The 24,606-nt window shown below is 42.6% G+C and overlaps 1 protein-coding gene across 1 annotated transcript; it reads left to right on the top strand.

Moving 5' to 3' along the window:
- The first annotated feature begins 76 nt into the window (after positions 1–76).
- On the top strand, positions 77–14,893 carry cdx1b (caudal type homeobox 1 b). Its single transcript, XM_007908142.2, has 4 exons — positions 77–580; positions 10,884–10,988; positions 13,006–13,151; positions 13,348–14,893. Exons 1-4 carry the CDS (start codon positions 160–162, stop codon positions 13,564–13,566), a joined length of 891 nt encoding a protein of 296 aa, XP_007906333.2. The 5' UTR covers positions 77–159; the 3' UTR covers positions 13,567–14,893.
- The last annotated feature ends 9,713 nt before the right edge of the window (positions 14,894–24,606 follow it).

Here is a 24,606-nt window from a genome sequence, read left to right as displayed (position 1 = left end):
GTCAGGGCGCCTCTCCTGAGAGGTTAGAGAGAGAGAGAGAGAGAGTGCCCGCCCAGGGCGTGGGGGGGGGGGGGAGTGGGGAGTCAGGGGAGGAGGGCGCTCACACACACAGGTGGGGGACAGGCGGCTACACAATGCCTGTGGCGCCCTTTTGGGAAGATGTACGTGAGCTATCTATTGGATAAAGACGCCGCCATGTACCCCAATCCCTCCAGGCACACCAGCCTCAACATCGCCCCCCAGAACTTCGTGCCCGCGCCCCCCCAGTACACGGATTTCTCGGGATATCATCACCACGTTACGGGCATCAGCGACTCTCACCATGTCCAGCCCGCCTCAGCCTGGGCAGCGCCTTACGCGCCGGGGAGAGATGACTGGCACGGGTTTGGCACAGGTAATGGGGCCAGTCCCTCTGGCCCGGGACAGCTCGCCTTCAGCCCGGCTGATTTCACAGCCATGCAGCCCCCACCTGCTGGTATCCTGGCTCCCATCAACAGCTCATTGCCCCAACTCTCCCCCACCGCACAGCGCCGCAATGCCTACGATTGGATGAGACGCAATGTGCCAACCAACACACAGGGTAAGTGGCCAATTCCTGACCCAAGGCCAGAGCTCAGGCCAACCGCTCGGGCAAGCGACACGTCAATGGACCTCTGTACAGCTCTTCTCTTCTCAACATGTCAGCCCTGGACAGGCAGTGAGAGGGACAGGCAGTGAGAGGGACAGGCAGTGAGAGGGACAGGCAGTGAGAGGGACAGGCAGTGAGAGGGACAGGCAGTGAGAGGGACAGGCAGTGAGAGGGACAGGCAGTGAGAGGGACAGGCAGTGAGAGGGACAGGCAGTGAGAGGGACAGGCAGTAAGGCTTTCTGCTGTTATTGGGTGTCCTGTTTCTGTTTCTGGTCGCCATGTGCTGGGGCATTATATTCAGATACTATCCAAGAGAAATAAAAAGGTAACTGTTTCCTGCTGTGAGATACACCTGTCCAGACACTGAAACCAGGATAGAATAGACTCAATGCAGAGACACTCACTCACTCACTCACGTCCTGTCTGAGGTCAAAGGAACCTCAACTCTCTTCAGGTCAGAGAGTTCGTGGCCTGAGCTGAAATTATTGGATATCTCGGAGAGAGCGACACCGGTGTAAATGTTAATGTTAGTTATTGTTTTAATCGTCTCCCTCCCGGGCTGTCGGGGGGGGGGGGGGGTAAGGGGGCATATTTTGGTTTTATTATATGATGGACACTTTACAACAACTGCCTTAATTGCATTTACTTATATTATTATTAATATTAATACTAGAGCAATAATGAAGTCCAGGTGTGTTATTACCTGTTTGCCAATTTCAGGAAAGGCGGAAGAAACACTGTGTGGAAATGTCTGTAGCGACCTTTACCTGTGACATTATATTCCATCCCCAAGTCTCATACCAGGCCTCCCGATCTCTGTAGTGTGGGTTATCTACAACTTTTCAGGACTCAGGATTGTAATGATGTGTGTGTGTGAAATCTGGGCTGAATATGGCATATTCCAACCCATTGCTTTTGGTGGCGTTAATCGAAGCTGCCCTTGTTATTCCCTCTTCTCTCCTACACTGTCCCGGGTTAGAGCAGTGCAGACTCTCTCACACACACACACACGGTGTAGACCCTGACTGCTGAGCGACCCCTCACCCATTCCCATTCCCACTCACCGAGACTTGTGGAAGATGTTCAACAGACACTGTCACAATACCGCTCGCTGCGTCCCTGAATCTGCCGCAGATCCCAGAAACCTCCTTCACACAAGGCTCTCAGGAGTTTAAACCTACTGTCACTTTCAATAGATATGTGTAGATTCCCAGTAAATCCACACTTCATAAAAAAATACCAACAAAAAAAGGCATTGAGCGATGTCAAGTCTTTAGCCAGAAAGGAGTGTACCTTTCCACTCGTGACACTCTCCAGTTGACTCGCTGTTAGCGGCCTGTGGTGAGCAGCTGTTCGTTGGTTGTTTAGTGAGTTAGTGCTGAGTGTGCACACAGTTTACTGGTGATTTTGAAAGTTCCATTAAAGGTGTAAAGACGCTATTCAGCAGCGGCACAATTATTACATATCTAATCCCACACGTACCTGGTTCAGGCGCTTCGTGTTGAGAGACTGTAACCCGTTTCCTTCTGCAGTACTTTACGTCTTTTACACTGTAGACGGTATAACAGGTTAAAAGTAAAGAGCATTTTCGCGTGTTTGAATGCTTACAGCCCCCATAATAATAATAATCCTTGCATTATATATATATATATAGAGAGAGAGAGGGTTGTCAGCAAGTGGAGATTACTGTGCCGAGAGACAGCAGGTATTACAATTTAAGACCTGTTAATTATACAGGTACCTAATAAATCCTTCTTCCACTAATTAAAGCAACTTTAAAGTCGGGGACAAACGTCTCAAATTGCATCACAGGATTTATTGTACAGTGCATTTTGTAGGGTAACCCCCTTTCTCCTTATGTGGTGTGAGGTCAACTTTGAGCAGAAAAGTCTATGCGTACAATAATATGCTTTAAACCCTAATACACCAGTAGTGGAAACCGCAGTGGGTTGTAATTACAACGAGGAGGTAATAAATGTGGATATTCTAACACGATAAACAATCTATCCAGCTATATTCTGCCCTCCATTGCCAAGTGTAGAGCCACTACACTACATAACATTCGATTGAGTTATTAATCTATCAATTTCCCCAATAAAAAAAGTATTGTAAATAAAGCGCTGCTTATCTTTAACACATCCTTTGGATTAAACACCCAACCCTGTAAAGTATACAATATATATATATATCTATAAAGCAATATATACACATATAATAATAATTGAAGATTGTAAGGGTGTGAAGATGGTAAGGGCAATAGTTTATCCCAATCCCAGCGGTGCCTATGGGATTGGAGTCACTTCCCTTTCTATTAATTTGGGGAAATCAAAATACATCAGCAATAAGTGAGGACCTGACAACTTCCTCTCTAATGGAAATTCCCTTCTTTTTTTAACTGCAGTAAAAGGTGAGATTCACATCCGCTCCCGTTGGGAAACCAGTGAATACTGTACTGTACAACCCCCAACATCCCAATGTCAACACATCCCCATTGCTGGCGGGTCGGGGCGGTGAGAGTGGGAGTGTCGCTGTGTGTTGACCAGCACCGGGCAGGGGTATAGAGATGGAGATGTGGACAGGACAGGGGCTGTTCCCATTGTTTTACCCCTTTCTTCCCTTATCAGCCCAGGCGGGAAGACAAGGTTTGACTGCCTTTGATGTCATTCTCAACTACATTCTATTCACGAAGCTCAAACACACACTCACACACACACTCACACACACAACGACTTTTCCCTTTAATATTCCCCCCTCCCCCTCCTCGCTAACTCACATCAAACAACCCTCTTGAAGAAGATAGGCTTTATTCAAACTCTCCCCCTTTTTCTGATGATTGTCTTCTCCCGGGCCAAGCCAGGGAGCAATCAGAGGTCACATATAGCCCCTCAACAAATATTCTTGTGTTACTTTGACCAGTTGAGCAATATCTGGCACTTCTCTCTCTCTCACACTCAGCACCGGTCAGTCATCCCTCTGTTAAATATGGTCACTTTCAAAACTTAACACAGCGCATGTTTATTCATAAAAAAATGTGAATATGAAACTCAAATGTTCTCACATTCACTCAATGATTCCGTATTTTATTTTAAATATTCACGGTCGGGGCATATTACTCGAACCCGGTTTTCTCTCTCCCTCTGTGCAATGATTAATTCGACTCCAGGAAACTTCCACTGACACTGAAATGATTTCTGAGATATTGCATTTCATAAAGAGACGTCTCACCTCGAATTCCCCTCAGACTGAACCCGAGGACCTGAGATGCTAATTGTTTAGATGGAGCCCCCAATTCGCTGCCTCTACAGCACTGCGAGGAGATAAGATCCTCTCAGATGTGGCTTTTGTTGAGTAAACCACAAAGCGGAGAGAACAGCAGCATTAGCATTTACACAATGTTCTCAGCTAATTACTGGCGTTTGGAAACATGTCCTTATCCTGAGGTTACACAGACACCGGGTCCCGCGGTCCCCGACTCCACAGAGTCCGTCACACGATGCGTTCAGTAACGTTTCCAAACCAACGCATAGAAACGCGATGGTTGGAAATGAAGGGGTTTGGGGGGAGAGGATAGGAAATGAAATGAAAATAGAAAGATTGACAATGGCAATAATATCTGTTGTCGATTCCTTTAGAAAAGGAAAAGGGAATATTCCATATACGCAAATTGAGACCAAACCACACGCGGGACGCGGATAACGTGGTGCGGACACAGGAGATGGTGTGACGGGGATTTGGGGAGTGAGTGGCTGGGAATGTGGGATGGTGTGGGCTGGAGACAGGTTGGAATACTGTTGCTAATGTGGCGCAGAGATGGGAGGATTTGGGGCAAAATAAAACGATTAAAACACCCTTCGAATGCGGCTAAACCCCTCCCGTTTCAATGCCCCGAACTCAGGTCATATACTGATAGTATCTTTCTGTTAACTTTGATGCTAATAATACTTTGAAAATGGGAGGAAATGTAATTATTATTTTATGATTATTGTTGTTACGCAGTCATTGTTATGATATAATAATAACCAGATTATTACCACGATATTATGATCATTATTATGTTTTCTCTCATTTTCAATTAACGACAATAACTGTTTTTATTATTTGAAAATAAGAGGAAACAGTTAAGATCCTGAAAGTGAAAAGGCATTTTGAAAGTTAGATTGAGAGACGTGTGTTATACTATATAATAGTTTAGCTGAGGGTGTTTTAGCAAACCGTTCAACCAGAATTAGGGAATGATTTAATTTTAATTTACATCTCACATCGATTCGATGGAATAAAGTCAGAAACTAATGCAATTGGTTTACATATTTGGTTACATCAACAACAGTAAGTCAAACACACACACATACACAGCACTCTGGTAATAATAATAATAATCCCTCCAAAAACAAAAAACATTAATAAATTGGTCATTTTTAAATTGGTCATTTTCAACCCACGGCTGTTTGTGGGACAGACATTGCTGTGCGCAATTGGCTGCCGGGTTTCGCCCACAAATATACAAATTCACTTTACGGTATACTCTGTGAAGCGCTTTGAGACGTCGAGAAGATGTGAAAAGCGCTATATCAAATGCCAGGATTATCATTATTATTATTATTACTGAATAGAGATCAACTCCTGGTGTGATCAGTCTGCTTGACTAACCCGGTGTGGACTGAGTGATATTAGTTTCACTCCCTTTCCTACTCTAACCCGAGTGGTTTACACGGAACCACAGAGCATCGAATAAGTTGAGGTGACATTTATAACCTCACCAGCTCCTAACATTCTCACACGTGGAAAATAAATGGTTTAAATCACTTGCTGTAGCCCCTGTGAACTCGGGGTTTAATAGGGAATTACAATCAATTACATTAAAATGTAATTGTATTTAATGGAACTGTATTGTATTTAATGTGCAGGTTGAAGCTGGTAAATAGTTTAGTAACACTACATATTTAGTAAATTATTATCACATAACCAATTTATCACACATTTAATTTAAAGTCAGTGGGTTATTTAGTGAGTACATCAACATGGATTTGCAACGAATCCAAAGCCCTTAATTTATTCTCTCTATTTTAACGAATTGCCTTCAAATGGCGTGTAACTGTCTTGACTAGAAATTAAACTGCTTTATGTCTGGCTCCCTTTTCCCCAGCTGGTGATTCTGTTACTCCTTTCAGTTCATTCGGGCTTTCTCCTGTTCAATTGTGGCGACAATGTCTTTTAGAAGTGAGGGTGAGGCGATGTGAGGTTTGAAAGCAGCAGAAACGGTAGATTGTTATATCTCTCTCAAGGACTGCTAAAGAGCCAGGTTCTACCCCAAACTACACATTAACCAATTCATTGTCGATGGCACCACATCGGAACTAGGTTCTAAACTCCCCACTGAAAGGGACTCTGACTTCAATTCTGTCCCCAGCAGATAACAGATTTTGCAACTATTGTCATATTCCTCTTATCGCAGATCACCCACAACTGTATTGTGTTGTATTGTGTTATATTGTTTAACGAAATTAGAGAACATTCGCTTACTCCAGTTGTGAGTTGATTACATTAAGATTCCATGGGTTTTAGGGCCTTTAGTTGACTCTGGGTATGAGCCACGGAATAACAAGACCCAGAGGGTTAACATTACATTGACAGTGTGAGAAGAGGGGAAGCCAGAGGTCTGATGTTGCTGGGAAAACAAATCTGGGATAAAATGTCTCGCTTTTGTTGCCACAGTAAAACTCGCATAAGTCTGATCTGTATAAATCATATAATCACCTAAGCAGTACCTCTTCCCAAGTCCCTTTCAAGAGTTTCTATTCTATGTAAGTTTGACATATCTCATTATTTGCATAAGTTGTGTTGAATGTCTATGGTCCCAACTGATACAATTTATATGAGGTTTACTGTATTACTGTATAGCTCAGTGGTTAGAGCAAGTGAGAGACCTGGTTTGATTCCCGGCAGGGCCAAACGCTGAGCAAGCTTCCTTACTCCACATACCTGGAACCCGGTTGTTAGTTGATTGGTGGATCGTTTTGTCTGGGGGTAATAATTCCTTTAAAAAAAATTGGTCACTTCAATCCAAGACTGTTTGTGGGACGCTGCTGTGCGCAATTGGTTACCACATTTCGCCCACAAAATATACAGTCAATTCACTTTACAGTATATCCAGTGAAGCGCTTTGAACTGTGATAAGATGCTGTATCAAGTGCAAGGATTATTATTAATACTGAGTGCATGATAAACTCAGCACCTGGACTAGCAAGGGGATAGATTCTCTCAGCTAAAACAATTGTACTCTAGTGTGCTCCTCAGTGTATCAGCAAACAACAAGACACCCAGTGGTACATGTAGCGCGATCAGGACTTCACTTCGTCTTAAATAAATATTTTATATTTTTCACACAGGGTGGGTGCTTTTCCACAGTTAAAATTAAAATTAAATATACAGTAGTTAAAATCTAAAATAGTTCTATTCTAAACTAAAATAGTTTAATCTATAATTTCAAAACTAAAATAAAAATTTGGTCACTCAATCCACGACTGTTTGTGGGGACGCTGCTGTGTGTGATTGGCTGCCGCTTTTTGCCGCAAAATTCACAGTCAATACACTTTACAGGATATTCTGTGAAGCACTTTAAGACGTCTCAATGATGTGATAAGGCGCTATATCAAATGCAAGGATTATTATTATTATAGGGAAAAGGGATTGGGCTGATGGGGTAGATGCAGGTTGAGATCAATAATAATAACCAGACTACCTCTTGCATCTAATGTAGCACCTCACAGGGATTTGCTGTCAAGAGTTGACTATGTGGAGGCAGGCCAAAGCCTCAGCCAGTTTGGGCAGAGTAATGTCCCTCAACAACAAATTAAATTGATTTAATTTATTCTCAAAGACTGCTGGCCAGGATACCAGGTGAAACTCCATTCTTTTTCCCGGTTGTGTAGTGTTGGGGGGAATCATTAACATCCACCTAGATGGGTAAGATTGCTGTTTAGTACTGTTTACCTAGCTTTAAGTAGGAAGCCAGTTGTGGGCGGATCGCTTTTCCAGGAGTAATAATTTTTTCAAAAAAATAATAAAAATAAATTGGTCACTTTAGTCCACAACTATTTGTAGGACAATGCTCTGCGCAATTCGCTTCCGCGTTTCGCCCACAAAATATACAACCAATTCACTTTACAGTATATTCTGTGAAGCGCTTTGAGATGTCTCGAACACGTGATAAGGCGTTGTATCAAAAGGAAGCATGATTATTATTACTATGTCATAGGAACATAGGAACTGGAGTAGGCCGTTCAGTACCTCAAGCCTGTTCCGCCATTCTATTAGATCACGGCTGATCTGTACCTCAACCCCAAGGATCTCTTTGCTCCATATCCCTTGATACCCTTAGGGTAGGAGGAATGGAATGTCACTCTGATAATTCAGTGCTCAACACAGTAATGCCCTGGGATGTCAGTCGGCGCTGTGAGCCCAAACCCTAACACAAAGCTTGAACCTTCTAACCCAAAAGTGAAGCTGTCTGAGAACGTTTTGACTTGAACTTGAACATTATTTAGTCACATAACTATCAGGCTTTTCACAGTGAGAATTTCTCACTAGGCCCCACAGGACCTCCCACGATTTTCAGGCAGGCAACAAGTTATCCTGCTAACCATATGGAGTTAGTGTTGACTTAGTCTAGTTAAGGATTAACATCAACCACACAGGGTGATAAACAGGGCAATGATAGGCAGAGAGGAGCTTTTGTTTTACATGTGAAGAAGGGAACAGGATAAGATCCACATTCTTTCACTCAGCACAGGGCTTCTATGTTCTCGCTGAAACCCATCTGAACCACAGCTATATTCTGAGACCGAAAGTAACTTCAACTGAAAATTTGCCGCTGTTGGTTTGTTAACCGAATTTTTGGTTTGGTGGAAGATAAGAGGCTTTTATTACATCGCGAGTGTCTTTGCAGCGAGGTCAAGAGTCTATGCAGTGCGTGTGAGGAGGACTGGGACATTACATGATGATGTAATCTCCGGCACTATATTACTTTATGGTTGACTTTTGAAACAGCGTATCTTTGTCACTCAGTTTAAAAAGGATTCACACGTGTCATGTAATAACCTTCCCAAAGAAAATGGTACTTGTAACAAATATTGGAACACACATATATAAATCAGCTGGAGATGTGTAAATACATGTAGCATTACTGAAATTGTAAACACACCGTCTGTAGAGCTAACCAAATCAACCACTGCTGTGCCAACAACAACAACTTGCATTCATATCGGGCCCTTCAGGTGAGGCAGCGTCTGGGAGTGTTTAACAGTGGCGGAGCCTGACACCGAGCTGGAGGGAGGGAGGGAGGAGGTGACCGTCAGCACAGTCGAAGAGGAAGGTCTTCAGCCGTGATCTAAGAGTCCAATTATATCACTACAGTTTGTCCTCGGTAGATTTGTAGCTCCAGGGAGATATAAAAAGGCCCAACATTGATTGATATTCATATCTAGTTGCTATCTAGATAGATATTCATATCTAGAATCTATTTAGGAAGATTATTGAGGTTAGAAAGACGTGTACAGACTGAGTTGAACAAATACTCTGTAGGTCATGATGTTTCTTTATGCTGCTGAGGTTGGAGGTTTCAGAATGGAAGGAGGTTGGAGTTGAATAGCGGAGATGTTTGATTGTCATCATTATTCACAATGTACAACCAGATAAGAAGAAACTGCAGTTCCCAGTGCTCTTCATTTGGAAGGACAACACAACAACAACAACTTGCACTTACAGAGCGTCCTCCACACAGGTAGCATCTCAGAGCGCTGGTTTATCACTTTATCAAGGAGCAGTACTGACCCGAGCTCCACTCTGGGTGTGGTGTAGCTGCAGTACTGACTGATCACGGACACTGCAATTAGCAACAATAGACAACTCTGCCTGACCTCAGTACAAGCCTCTGTTATGAGTCACTATCTCAGTAAATCATTAATTGCAGGAATGGAGGCAAGACAGGTTAGCAAAATTAGCACATCACCCAATAATCCAAGTTATATGTTCATTCAAATTTCACAAAGAGGGAAAAGGGGTGTTTATTGCAGCTCTTTCCTGAAGCCTCAGTTGTCAAAGATTTCAGTTCAATGTCCATAAAGGGAACATTTTAATACCATTTTTCAGCAAGAAACTTGGGTAAAGGACCAAGGCCCATAATGCAGAACAGCACCAAGCTTCTAAAGGGTAGGAATGAGAAAGATGATCTGAATCAAGAAGTTGTGGTTAAGTAAAGGGTTAGGATCAGGGTTAGAGTGTAGGAAGAAGGGGGCATTGGAAAAGCTTGAGTTAAAGAAGCCAAAGTTCAGGACAGACATGGTGTGTTGTGGCTGAACACTGCTGGTACAGGAACAAGCAGAATATTTAGTATTCTCCTCGGTTGTTTCCTGGCAGCGGGAAGAGGAGGCTGGCGGGTTTACTGCTGGCAATAACCTGTTCCCGTCGCCCCTGAGGAAAATCTAGAGCTTGTTGTTGAATTCCATGAAGAGATGTGTAATAAAGCCATTATCCATTAACCAGGACAAGCGCCTTATCACAGACTGAGGAGGAATGCTGGGCCAGAGCTCAGCAGCAACGAGTTTCTATTGTAAACTTTTGGTTTGTTGTGCTCTTGTGCAATTGGCGCTTGTCTCCAGCCAAGAAGGAATCTATAATTTGTTGCTCTTTCCAACTTGCTTATTTGATTCTGCAAACTACTACTACTAATAATAATCTTTGTATTTGATAGAGCACTTTATCACGTCATTGAGATGTCTCAAAGCTCTTCACAGAATATATTGTAAAATGAACAAAATGTATTTTGTTGGTGAAACGTGGCAGCCAATTACGCACAGGAGCGTCCTGCAAACAGCTGTGGATTGAAACACCTGCAGACCCCTCTCCCCTTTCCTTGCTGGAAGGCACGAGTGTGCTTAGGATTGGGGCGATGATGTCTCCCCCCTCAGGTCACACATCAGTGAACTGAGGGGGGAGACATCACCACCCCATCACAACAACAACAACAGTAGCAAATTCCATTTGGATAGTGCCATTCACGTCTGGAGGACGTCCCAAGGGGCTGGGGCCAATAATGGTTACTGTCAGGAGATGTCAGAAGTAGATGTAGAGGGAGGAAATTGGAGGACAAGAAAAACCCAGATGAAAATGTTACTAATTCCGAACTAAATCACTACAGTAGCTGGCAAGCTCTCAGAAATTACGTTGTTTTTATTTTGCCAATTTTTTCCCTCTTAAGGCACTGACCAATGCTGGGGAACGATTCCTCGGGCACCAGCACTTCAGCCAAATGGCCAACCTTCATTTGCCGGCGTCCACCGGGAATCCAACTTGCAATCCTCTGGTACGTATGGCTCAATGCTTTCCTGGGCACTGCCCTTTCCCACTGGGGCATCGAGAAAGCTCGTTCTTTCAACTTATAAGCAGAGCTTCTCTGGATGACATGTTGCTGGGAGTTAGTGCGGTGCAATAGTGTGACAGTTTGTGGTGTTGCATTGAAGGTATTTTTTCTCCTGTTAGTCAGCAGTAATATATTATTTTGTGTGGGTGAGATTAATACACTATCTTCACAAATACTGTGTAAATACCCAGCAGTAATATGCATATGTCATCCTTCTGAACACAGTTTGTAGGTATTTTGAGCTGATGTTCTCTGAGGACACTGGAAGCATTTCTTACCAATGTCCTATACTGTTCATTCCCACCTATACCTGCTCATCTCTCTGCTCAAGCGCCTTCTCAAGGCTTCTAACTTGCCAACAACACTGAGACTGTCACCAATAATGTTCTGCCTGATTGTGACATGGAGTCAGCGTTTAAATCCTGATGCATCCACTCAGCTCTTTATTCTTTTGAGGTTGGTAAAGTAAGCATTGCGCCTCTCAATAGTCTTCTGTGTGGGGCAAAGTGGTCACTTGGCTTCAAACTATATCTGAGTAACCAATATCTGGAAACTTGGCAGTAAATGCACAACCTTATTGATGGCTGACACTATTGTCTGCTTTATCAATGAGAACTAAAGGTGTAAGCACGTCGCCAAGCCTCTGAACCAAAGCCCTGATAGGTGGAGCAGTCCAGGCTGGACAAGAGCTGTGCTCACAGCTAATAGTGACCAGTGGAATAGTCAACAAGTGGGAATAAAAGATTACCGTGGAGTTTGGCTTGATTGACTTTTGGGAATCTAGGGAGCATTCGGGGAGGAAATTGTAGATTCCATGATGGGACACATTGTACCTTTCTGTGGACAGAGGAGGTTGAATTGTCATTTCATGTGTTCTAGAGCTTTGTAAGTTCTGAATGTTTTGAGAGATTGATTGCTCTTCCACAGATCTTCCTGGTCTGCATTGGGAATTTCACACATAAATTTGCAGTACAAGCCTGTTGTTGTACATCTGTACAGAATAATAAATAAATGTGTGACATTCACAGGACAACACATCCAGTTTACTTAAGTTCAAAGTACCTGGGACGATTGCTCACGGACTCACCTGCCGTTGTGTCCGTTGCACCTGATAAACATTGACATATGATAAAGTGCAATGATGGACAAAGAAAATATACCATCTTGTGCCCCCAGTGCAAGCAGGAAGGGAATCGATAGCAGCTGACCAGCTGCCATGCCAATGGCAAACAGAAGATTATACTCTGGATTTCACACAGTACTCTGCATATTGCTCAGTCCTGTGTGTGTGAGTGTGTGTGTGTGTGTGTGTGTGTGGGGGGGGGGGGGGGTGGAACAGAGAATCTATAGTACACAATGCAACATGCACCAGTATGAGTCATTGCTCAGTAAAGGAGTGCATTGTTTGGACATGCACAATGTTTGAAATACACAATGTTGACTTGGGATTAGCCTGAAATAACACAGTACAGTGCCTCATTGCTTTATATGTAAAGGACTCATCAGCTTGATGTATTACCACAAACATCTTGCATCGCACTTTCATACCTTAACCCTGTTTGTCCTTAGATTTCGCTGACAGGAGGTCCTTCTCTCCAACCTTCTCACTTATCTTAGTCTTCCCTTCGTCCTACAATCTACAGGCTCTTAAACCTCAGTGACAAATCGGGCCACTACCTGAGTTACCTTGCCTTCTGTCCTGCTCTTTGGTAGTCCTGATGGCACTGAAGAGCGGCAAGAATGTTTCTGTAACTGAAGAGTTTAATCTGAACCCGCTGGCCTCTAGCTCTGTTCTCCTGGTCTATGTCCATAGCAGCTCACAGAGGCTCCCTCTGGGCTGTTCAGTATTGCAAAACTCAGGATCGTAACCACATCAATGTTCTCTTTCCCAAGGAGAGCGAGCGAGTGCAGCTCTAAGAGCCTCGCTTCATAACAAACGTGTTCTTGTGTCTATAACCAGGTAAAACCAGGACAAAAGACAAATACCGAGTTGTCTATACAGATCACCAGAGGCTGGAGCTGGAGAAGGAGTTTCACTACAGTAGATACATAACCATACGCAGGAAAGCTGAGCTATCAGTATCACTGGGACTGTCTGAACGTCAGGTGAGTGCATTCTATTGTCAGGACAAATGACGGCTAAATAGCGTTGAAATATTTTACACTCATCAACTCCATTGTATATGAAGCCAATGGGTGTGGAAGAGAGTTGGTGAGAGCACAGTGAGGTGGGTGATGATGAGAGAATTGTTTCTGAGCATTGCTCACCTTGTTTACTCTGATCTCTTGTCCCATTACCCAGGTAAAGATTTGGTTCCAGAACCGAAGAGCGAAAGAGAGGAAAATCAACAAGAAGAAGCTTCAGCAGCAATCGCAAGCAGCGAGCACAACCACCCCCACCCCCCCGGGCGCCAGCTGCGTCAGTGCTATAGGCATGGTCAGCAGCAGCAGTGTGGGCAGCACCGGTAACCTGCTCTCCCAGTCTATCCCAATGACTATTAAAGAGGAATACCTGCCCTAACACAAGCTCCTCTCACCACCTTCTGGTGAACCAGCCATTTCCAATCACAAGGGACTCTCTGATGCCAAAGGCCCACCACAACCAAGCGATCATTTGGGATGTTGTTGTGAACAATTTTTGCCATTGTCATCCTGCCAGGGTACATAATGCATCCAAATCTATCTTCAGCACGTACATAGGATTCAAAACTATATTGTCATATCTCACGTGGTTTAAGAGCCTGGCTGCCTTTTACAGTAAGAGTATATTATTTTGCAGGTGTATTATATTACTGTATAACTTCAAGATATTTTCACCTTTCAGATGCCATTTTTATGACCAAATCTACTAATTTCCTCCTATCTACTACGGTAACACCATACCCTGATGTTTCTGAGCTGCCTCTGCACATTTGGGGTAAAATTTATCCTGAATAGAGTGAGCTCCCCACTTACTGAAGCTTTGAGCTTCATGTGGGGGATCTTGCTGTTGTGTTTAGTTGTGCCATCAATGTTTCCTTACTTCCTCAAGTTTCTTGTAAAACAACTTTCACATCCTCCCGATGTTGTTGTTCTCCATTGTCTTGGGAGGTGCATTGCTGCAATACCTTATCCGTGTGCTCCATTCATCATGTGTGGACCTGGAGAGTGAAAGCTGTCACCAACTAGTCTCACCCTACATCACACCATGGCTCATAGCAGCAATGTATTAGTATTCAATCTCTCTTTAGTGTAACATATCAGAAAGGGTTTCATTTAATTCTTTGATATGCGTTTAGTTGAGGTTGTCTGTAGTTCAAGGATTCTCTTCCAGGTCCATGACACATGCCCTAAGGTAGTCTGAATGCAGGTTACTCAGTGGCAGAGAGCGCAATGTACTGCACTCAATGCTGAAATCCCATCTATCAGGTTTTAAGTCTGTTTTGTCTTAAAATTGAAGATTGTGAATACTTGTTCAAGATCCCCAAATTTGGTCTTAATTTGGTTCTTTCTAAGGACCAAATTAAGCCGACTTCCAAACTAGGATTGAATGTGAAATATTTTGAAGGCAAACATGACAGTCGCTTTGCAACAGTAAGGCACACACACAACTAAGAGATAAATAAGGGAATATCCTGGAGAATGTTGGCCGACCAGTTTGGAATAAAAGCCTTGTGCCAAATGGCTGATCTCCCGTCCATCGTCACCAAAAGCTTTAAGAAAATGTTGAAGCTAAAACTACATCTAATCGAAACACCTCCCGATTCCCTTTAGCAGAAATTAATATATGTTGAAATGTTTGTACTTTTTTATTTTAATGAGGTGTAAATATTATGATGCATTTAAAGTAAAACGAATGCCTCTGCTTATCACTTGTGTCCTTTGTTCTTTGCTGAATATGTTTCTGAAATGATGGGGATTGAAGAACATGATGGTTTGTGGTTCATTGAAAACGATTGAAGAGACTGGAAACTGTTTTAATCTGAAAGACTGGGAGAGGAATGGCCGCTATGTTGAGACGAATCTTGGTGAAAGGCAGCTATGGTGAGCGGAAACGTGACAGTTATCATGACCTGTGTTACATGTGTTACAAGTGTTGCATGTCCTCATTCTGTGACATCTGACACAGGTCTCATAGTCCTCTGTGGCTCTGACTCACAACTGTATGTGGAAATATTCACATATTTATGCTGCCTGACCTGCTCGAGTTTTCCCACCTCTCTCTGTTTTTGTTTCAAACAAAACAGAGGCATGTTCTGTGATTTCTGGTCAAGACCCAAAGCGCTTGAGCCACCAGCCTGGACACAACAACACACTGACAGAGTCTTCAAACGGGTCAAATGAGCAAAGAGGAAGTCCTATTCCAGACCCTTCTCTGCCAAGTTATAAGCTTATTACAACAACCTTCTACCACAGGCTCATAAAGAACACACCCTATGATACCAGGAGTTCAGGGAGAACCTTTATCTCGTCACTGCCTCACTGATCCGTGCGGTTGTTAAGCGACATGTACTTTGACATATTTCTACGGAAACCCAATTTCGCCTTATTGTTTGCACATACAATGTACCAGGGCAAAGGTTGCTGTTGGAGAATCAGTTCAGATGGCTGTGGAGCCATCAGAAACCAGCCCCGCTGATGGGTGGGTGTGTTGGCCTGTTAATGTAGAGCTTTCTTTAGTGAGAGGATGCGTGCGACAAGAGATCTATAGCATGTTGATGGCTATTCTGGCAACAAAACCAGAGAGGGCAGTAAAATAACACTGTGCCCTGGGAGAGCTGAAATTATTCCCGTTTCCTGCAGTAGAATTTCTTCCCTCCCCACATCCAATTCAATAACACAATAATTTATTTAAATGTTAGACATCATTTTCTATATTTATCTGCCAATATATTCCCTATGTGCCCGTAAAGGCACTGACTGATCTGGGGGAAAAGGTTATCTGCTCCAAAAGGCGCTAATCCATCTGGGGGTAAAGCTCCCAAGACGAAAGTCCCCCCCACTCTGAGGAACTCCCCCCCACCTCCCCACCCCAACCCCTCTCCCCCCACTACCATCTCACCCTTGACCACATGTGAGCCAAAGTGGTGGGTGATGGGTGCGATCATAACAGAGCCGGATCCTTTCTTTCTAAGCCTAACAGGAAACATTAAGGCACTGCAGTTAGATACACTCAACACTGACATTGACTCCTCATTAACCCCAACACTAGAATTGTGGTTTGTGCCCTCAACACGGAGGAGTTTTCTACACTGATAATGCCATTTAGTGAGAAAGTTTGCCAACCCCTAATAATAATAAATCTTGCATTTGATACACTCATAAGAGACCAACCAAAACTTGACCACCCAATACAGCTGAAAAGCCACCACCACGTGACGCTCTCACCACAGGAGCTAGCGAATAATTGATGACAAATAATATTAAAGGGTCCTGGGGAAAGCAGGGGGAGGGGAATAGATGCAGAAGTTAGCACGGGGGGGAACAGGATGGGCTGAATGGCCTCCAGTGTTATAAACTTTCTGTGATCCTTTGATTCAAAACCGAGAATTGTTTGTTGTTGCTGCGATGTACACACCAGCTAATTACACAGTACTGTACAGACATTTCATTTATTTCTAATAAGACAAGTCCTATTCATTTTAAGAGCAAGATAAACACAATAATATTTTCCTTACACATATTAATGGCTGTTTGATAAATGAGAAATCGATTGACTGTGAGTTCCCAGCCACACAAACAGCTGCCACAGGAGTGAAGAGATAAGACTCTCTCTCCTCTGAGCTCGCTCACTCTGTTCTGGGCTAGAACTCGCTATGTCTGAGCTCTGGCTTGGGTTACAATAGTAATAATAATCCTTTCATTTGATATAGCACTTTAACACATTGTCGTGACGTCTCAAAAGGCTTCACAGAGTATACCATATAGTGAATTGACTACATTTTGTGGGAGGAACACGGCAGCCAATTGCGCACAGCAGTGTCCATCCCACAAACAGTGGTGGATTGAGCGATGAAATTCTTGTTTATTTTTTATTTGAAGGGTTGGATCCCTGTCCGGATGTGTCATCTGTCCCACAGTAAAGAGACAATCACTTACAGATTGGAAAAGGTGACAATGTATATTTATGTACAGTGCATGTTTATATTTACTGTATAAAAAGAAGTCAGATGTGCATGTTTAATGTTACTGTTTCTCATCTTACAGCGAGGAGAGTGGCTGTCCTCAAGCGCCCTGGGACACTAACCTGCGTGAGGGGCGCTGTGTGAATAAATGCAAGTTGTTGTTGTGCTGCTCACCTGAAGCTAGTTAAGTCCAGCCTGGCACAGTTTGGGTTTCCTGACTTGAAAAAAGAAGCTGCAGACTAGAGACTTCTGCACCCAGAGGTAGTTGTGCTATATTTTATGCCAGTTTAGATGCCGGTTTAACAGGCTGGAATCTGGTCTGTCTGAAACATCAGGTCCAAAACTGCTTCCTGGGTTTTATCGCCACCTGCTGACAATCCTTTTCCTATTACTACTGTTTATATTAAGAAACCCAGACTTGGGTCAAGATCCATAGGACACCATCAAGGTTGGACACACTGGAAAGAAGATGAGTAATAAATGACTAACCCCAATTTGGGGCAAAACCTATAAAAAGTTGAAGGAAGGACAGCTGAGGTAAGGAGGGAGTTGAGAGATTTTGAATTGGAGTAAACAGTCTTGAATTGAGTGGGTATAAGTATTCAAAGGTTAAATAGTTTTAATTAGACAATCTGAACCAATTAAAGTAAATTGCTCTCCTAACTAACAGTGGGAGGTGGGTGGAAGTGGAGATCAGGAACAAAAAGAATACTTTGCCTAAATCTGAAAGACAATCTTTTGAGAATGGGAAAGAGGGATGAGAGAAAAAAAGATTCACTATCACTAGTTGGCCATGAAACCAATGTAGTTCAGTGAAGATTGAGCTCTTTGAATCTTAGACCTTCTGCTTCCGAATCAGCCAATGACTTGAGAGAGATACTACGTGGAATATGGAGCTTTGTGGTCTAATTGTATAGGATAGTTTGTACTTGTTTCCATTTTTGTGACGTTCTTTTCAAACTTGTTTCACTCTTAACGTAAAAATCTATCAGTGAGTGTTTCTGCTTTACAAACAGCCCTTGCACACGTTGCTGGCTGGTTGGAAAATGACACTGTAAAATGGAAGCAACATTGACCACTGTTAGGGTACAGTAAAGTATCTGCAGAAAATGAGGCTTGGACGGCCGTGAGTTTCTCCTCCAGTTCTCAAGCAACAGGGCCATAAAAGCTGGCTGGATGTGTATCAGGCAGCAAGTTACTGAACTAAGTAAGTAGTTCTCATATTTATTGTGCCAGAGGTTATGGGAACAAGCCTTAGATATATATAAGCATCAATAAACATTCTGTAAATATTATGAAAGCTCGCTTCATTGCATCATTATCCCCACTCCAATACCCACCGCCTCCGCTCAGCTGGCTCTGACCTCCTGTTGTCTCTCGTCCCCTCCGCTCCACCATCAGCCACTACACCTTGGCTCTGACCTCCTGCTTATCCCTCATCCCCGCTGCTCCACTTTCAGCCACTACACCCTGAAGCTTTGGAACTCTCTCCTCCAATCCCTCTGCCTTTCCCTTATTTTAATCATGAGTGAAAACCTTCCTCTTCGACTGTGCTTACGGTCATCTCCTCCCTCCCCTGGGCTGAGCATCAGGCTCCGTCACTGTTAAGTGCTCTGGGATGTTACCCTGCATGATGGGCACTGTGTAAATGCAAGTTGTTATCATTCCCCGCCGGTGCAGTAAATCTCTCCCAGAAGGCCTTTTCTCTGTAGTAATGAGGCTGTACTCTTTGTGAAGTTGGACTGCAGATCAATAAATTCCACTTCTGGCTCATTATTGTTGTCAGGTGTGAGACTTTGCTGCAGTTTGGTGGCTGGGACTGACTCTGGAGATTGGACCAACTCCCATTTGCCCAGAGAACTAACGAGAGATGAACTGAGAGGGAATCAACCTCATGCTAATCAGAATCACATCTTGATTCAATATTGATTGGAACCCAGCGTTACATCACTGCGCCACGGAAACTGGAGAAAAATCATCCGCTCAGAAAAGGCAAACAATCGCCCCGTTGCTTAGTAGCTTAAGTGCTTGAACAGTTGATTGGAACCCACAGGGACTCGATTCGGGATTAAAGGAACACTGCAAATCTGTATTCTGCAAATCTTTTATGTATTGTACCTTTCCCAGATACTCGGTTAGGATGTTGCCACACTTAATCGCTCAGAGGCGCTGCCGGTGCATGATGGGCACTATATAAATACAAGTTGTTATTTGTTGTTAGAGGGAAATTACATGTGGCCTCAGTACTTCTGGGTCAGACAGAGGATCATTCAGTCAAGATCTTTGTTCCTGATCACCACTATCCAGTGACTTTGCTAGGAAGTATGTACATGTTTGAATTGTGGATGAGGATAAGATGTAGCTCAGATTTTGGGACCTTTATGGCCTTCAATTAACTCACTGTTTGACCTGTCACACACATGGAACCATGCCCCAATTGTAAGCTTCTCTGTGTGTGTGTGCATGGAGGTGTGAATTGGGGATGAAAATAAAATTTATCCGTAATATTGTTGGCAGCTGAGATTGTTACCTCAAAATCTATTTGAATGAACATATCAGAAGTGGAGGGGAACGTAGCGAGGTTTGCAGGAAGTAAGAAGCAGGAATAAACCATCAGATAGTTGTAACGTCTGGAAACAGATCCATCAAGTGCACAGTTAATGATTACAATTTATTTCACAATAAATTTATATTTTATGGAAAGTTGGTTTATTGGGGAATATAAAGATTTATTGCACTGATCACTGGAGTGACCTTGAATGTAGCCCAGAATAATACCTGGATCCCATGGTTATCACCGAATAGAATATCCTTATTACATATTGGGGTCACCCTATCTGGAGAGAACCATTCAGTGCGGAGGGATAGCTGCTATTGCTAAAGAGAACAAATATTTAGTTCTTACAATCTAAAGAGTTTATAACTTGTAATTTTATGTATCTGAGTCCAAAAATGGAGGGGAATAAAAGCAAGTTGCTTATTGATGATAGGATGCTTACATTAATTAGATCAGGGAGAGAATTTCACAGGGGATTTCAGGATCACATGATGACTATTATTGGGAGGCAATGAGGAAGGAAAGTAGGCAGTTTCATAGGAACATCGGAATGTACAGGACCATTAAAGATCATCATAGAGAATTGCTGTATAAGCCAATAACTGAGTCACAACGCTGTTGTCTTACATCTTCTATTTAACATTATGTTTAGACATGCATGGGAGGTGAAATTCCTGTCAAAGTCTCAATGATAAGTAGACCATCTTGCCCATGTTTTATAAGATTTTGATGTTGTAAGGACACTTTCACTCTGGATTTATAGCTGTTTTCTGTTTCACTTGTGAGAACTAGTGCAATAGAGAATTAACATGTATCTGTTTGGGAGAGATGGCAGTTGCTCCTTATCAGAGGTTGCTCAGCGGCTTAGGCTCAGGCTCAAAGGGCTAAGACAACAGGAGTGTCAGTCAGTGTCAGCAGCACACTGACATGACTGCTGACTACAGCAGATCTCAACATGGCATCATCTGACTGTGTGTTTGATAATCATTCATATCGCCATCCATTATCTCCTGCCCTGTCACTCATTAAACCAACCCCAATAAAATTCTACAGGTAAAAATGTGCAAAAGAGAGTTGGATTTGTGAGGTTGTTTCTGACACAGACACTGTTTCTCTCCGCTTATGTTTCTCCTTCACCTTGCCCTCTCTGCTCTCCACCACCATAAATGTTGGCAGATGTAGGGTTTGATCCCTGATCTATGCTGAGTTAACTCTCAGGTGCTCGTATATAGGAATGTATAGGGCACAAAAAGAGAACTGTGGTCTGTATCATAGCAATACTTTGCTCTCCCTCATCCTCAATGAATTTGTGTGCTAAATAGTTACCCAATTCTCTCCATAACTTGCAGATACAATCTACCTCCTCTTATTTCTTGGGTAGTTCATAACACATATTCAATGCTCTCTAGTAGAATTATTACTCTTAACCTCTCTGTTCACCTGACCTCTTCTAAGCTTGAGTTTTCATATTATTTGGGTGCAATTTATCAATACTGTTTAGAATCTAGAATATTTTGATCAAATCAGCCCTAAACCTTCCAATCTTTAGCTGAAGTTCATCTCACTGAATCGCCAAACATTATTGGCTGAATCTCTTTGACTGAATCTCTCTGCACAGAATCTGAGGCGCGGCTGTTTTCCAATAGGAAAGTGAAAGCTCATTACAAATATCTGCAATCTCAATATAGGCCAAGAATATTCCCCACATGAAATTAAAACCAGATTTGCTATAAAGAACATATTGATTTTAAGTCTATTTAAGTTGGGGTTTCACATAGTTCCTCTAGCTATAGATAGATTGTGTTGAATTAAAAATAGGTTTTAGGCCAAATAACCTGATAAAATCTGTTTATTTGTAAACACCAATGAAAATATTCACAAGATACCAATTACCAATGAGCTTCCATTAATCGGATTCCAAGCCAAAAGTTTGCTTAATTTCTATTTGTTTTAAGTGTTACAACAATGTACAGTAAAAACACTTACAAAGTGTACAGAAGGCATTGAGTCAATTCACAGTACAATACCAATACAAAAGCAGCCGCCCTCTGCCCTCCCACAGATAAAGTCCAGTACAAAGGCTTAAGCCAGCAAAACCAGCTCTACAAATGGTGCACATGTTCACTCAATTATCTGTTTCAGTTTGTTCTCTGAAGCCATTAAGTAAAAGCAAGCAAGAGAGAGAAAAATATATTTCCAACATGCATAACTCAACAGTACACATCCCGGATCCCAAGCACTTATCCTCAGTTCCGCTGAGCTACAACACTGCAACATATTCACAGCCCAACAATCCGATGTGAAAGGCGCTATACAAATGCAGTTTGTTGTTGTTTAATTTTTGCCAAGTTCTTCACTGCGGAAATTTGTGATATGTTTATTCCAGCCTTTGATTTTGGAATTATTTTTATTGAGAAATTTAGGGTGGAGGCTCACAGTACAGGAAACTGCTAGGATTGAAAAGAGCAGGAGAGAAATCAAATTAAACTGAGGCATAATAATAGTCAGGTGATGCCAATTTCACAGTCTGATTGTCTACCTTATTGTTAATTGAAACCTGATGGGATCTCCATGTTTCATTCGCTTTCCCCTCCAAAGTTTGGAGGCTCTTCCCTTTCCTCTACAATCTTGGGTTTTCGAAGCTTGGCATCACCTAGCTATTAATCTCAAATAAAGTTCATTGGAAAGTAAAACCTTCCTGATCAACGCAGCTAGAATTTTATCAGCAACTTTATTGGGAATGTTCACGGCTTTGTGAAGAGAAAGATATCAGGAAGGAAATCAATTAAAATCAAAATTGAGTTGTCAACAAAGTAACATGAGGTTACCCAACATAGACTGGCCTCAAGCCTGAGATCAGAAAGAGTTCTGTGCTCATTTTCTATGCCAGATTTGTGCTGTAGATTCTCCCTTGCAATACAAACTGAGTCAGCAACTGCCTGGAACCACAATGCTTCCATGACAAGAAACACGATGAAGCTCTGCTGCCCAATTATCCACGCAGTCCATGTCACCAGATGTACTTTAGTCAGACTGTCTGTCTATTACATCCTGAGATAGAATCTGTCAGCGAGGGTTGTCCAGAATTCAATTTCAGGAAGTGTTTGGAAACTCTTAACTCGATGCTCCCTGCAGCATGGAATCCCCAAATTCCAGTGACAGACTCTTTCCCCATCGCTTCTCCCTCAAAAACAGCTAAAGACTGGCTGCTTTATTTGGAGTCGGGGAGCTGTTTGTGAACTTGTTTAATTTCTCGTAAAAGCCTTTGATTTTGAAAGGGAAAGCACAAATGTGTGTCGGGAGGCTTTCTGTTGGTCCCATTGCCTAGTTACTGCTCACACAGCACAGGAATAAATCTGGAGCAGACCTGTCAGTACATAGAATAAGACACACCCCAGGCCTGATGTACTGCTGGTCTATTGAATTAATATGAAACTGGGAGCTTGTTACCTCCCAAGGAGTTTGTACGTGAGCTTAGTGAGTGATTGATATTGATGCTCTGATCAGTTGGATCAGTGCTCAGCTGCACACAAACGCCATGAGGCAATATAGCCAGATCAATACCCTTGTTTACACTATTCTTGATCAATTTAACACCTTCCAGTTTCTGCCTCACACGATTCTCTGAGGTGCCGAGCTACATACTGACTAGTTCCGCAGTGACGTACACAAGAAGGGTCACAGACTGACTAGCACGAGGCAGAGAGGAGCTCCACTAACTGAACACTGACCTATAGAATGAGCAGGGGATGGGGAGAGAATAAAAAGATCCATTACACAAAGTACTGTAACAGGAAGCTTCAGATAAATACCCATTTTTTTTCCATAAAGAGTTGCACGTTACAGAAAGGCAAACACATTAACGTCACCAGGAATCGCATGCTGGAAACCCAATCACATTCGAATTCTTCCATGGAAAAGAATTTGGCACATTCAGAAATAACAAAAAACATTTCTTACACAACGTCAACACCGTCACCAGCTCAATGTGCTTTAGGCCAAAAAAAGTCTCCAACAAACAAAAAGGGCTTTTATTTCCCTGACAATTTCCCTCTTTGAGCTGATCTGTTTGACCTCCTGTGCTGAAACGTAAGATATTTGTTTTGCATGCAGTTTCGTTCAGTTGTCAAACTCGGTGTCTGTTAGTCCAGCTCAGTGTTTCTTTGCCATCGTCACTTCTGCATTGGAGGCGAGAGAAGAGAACATAGGAGTGTCCAGTATAGGGCCAGAAAAGACCATTGCAGTCCGCCTAGCTAGTCAGAAGCTTCAAACAAAAGTCCTATGCTCCTCTGCTGATTTAAGAAGGTGTTCCTGTTAATACAACAGCCTATTGGACGTGAATAAGGAGCATAGGACAGAGAGACCTAGACAACAATTCGATGGAGATCCAGAGAGTGAAATCATAGCTCTAGGCATCCAAGGCAAAGTACAGATTTTCGTTAAAACAGGAACAATGTTCCTCATGTAAACAAAAGCCAACAACTATCTCAAACACAATGGGTCTAATGGTGTTATCGTCAGATGAAACTTCTCTTTAGTGGATACTGTACATGATTCATACAGTTGTGATTTGGCTAGTTAGGAAGTTAGTTGCAACCTGAAGTACGAAACAAATCACGTCTATTTAAAAATAGATATTGCATTGAGAGGAATTCTTCCCTCCTTATTAACCGTGGCCTTTGTTGCAGCAATTTGTCGCATGAAACGATTATCAGAATTAATAGGAAGGCAGGAAGTTCCATGCTGATAGTGTTAGTATTTCATTTAATACCATGAATTCCATTCATTACTTCCATACGTAATGTAATCATACACACACACACATATATATATATAAATACTTACATACACACATATATATGTCATGTATTCATACACACACACACTACACACACACACT

This window comes from Callorhinchus milii, unplaced genomic scaffold (genome assembly GCF_018977255.1).
Source record: "Callorhinchus milii isolate IMCB2004 unplaced genomic scaffold, IMCB_Cmil_1.0 Scaffold13, whole genome shotgun sequence".
Taxonomy (NCBI): Eukaryota; Metazoa; Chordata; class Chondrichthyes; order Chimaeriformes; family Callorhinchidae; genus Callorhinchus; species Callorhinchus milii.
The sequence above is the reverse complement of the archived record's forward strand: the minus strand, read 5'-3'. Positions and strand labels throughout refer to the sequence as shown.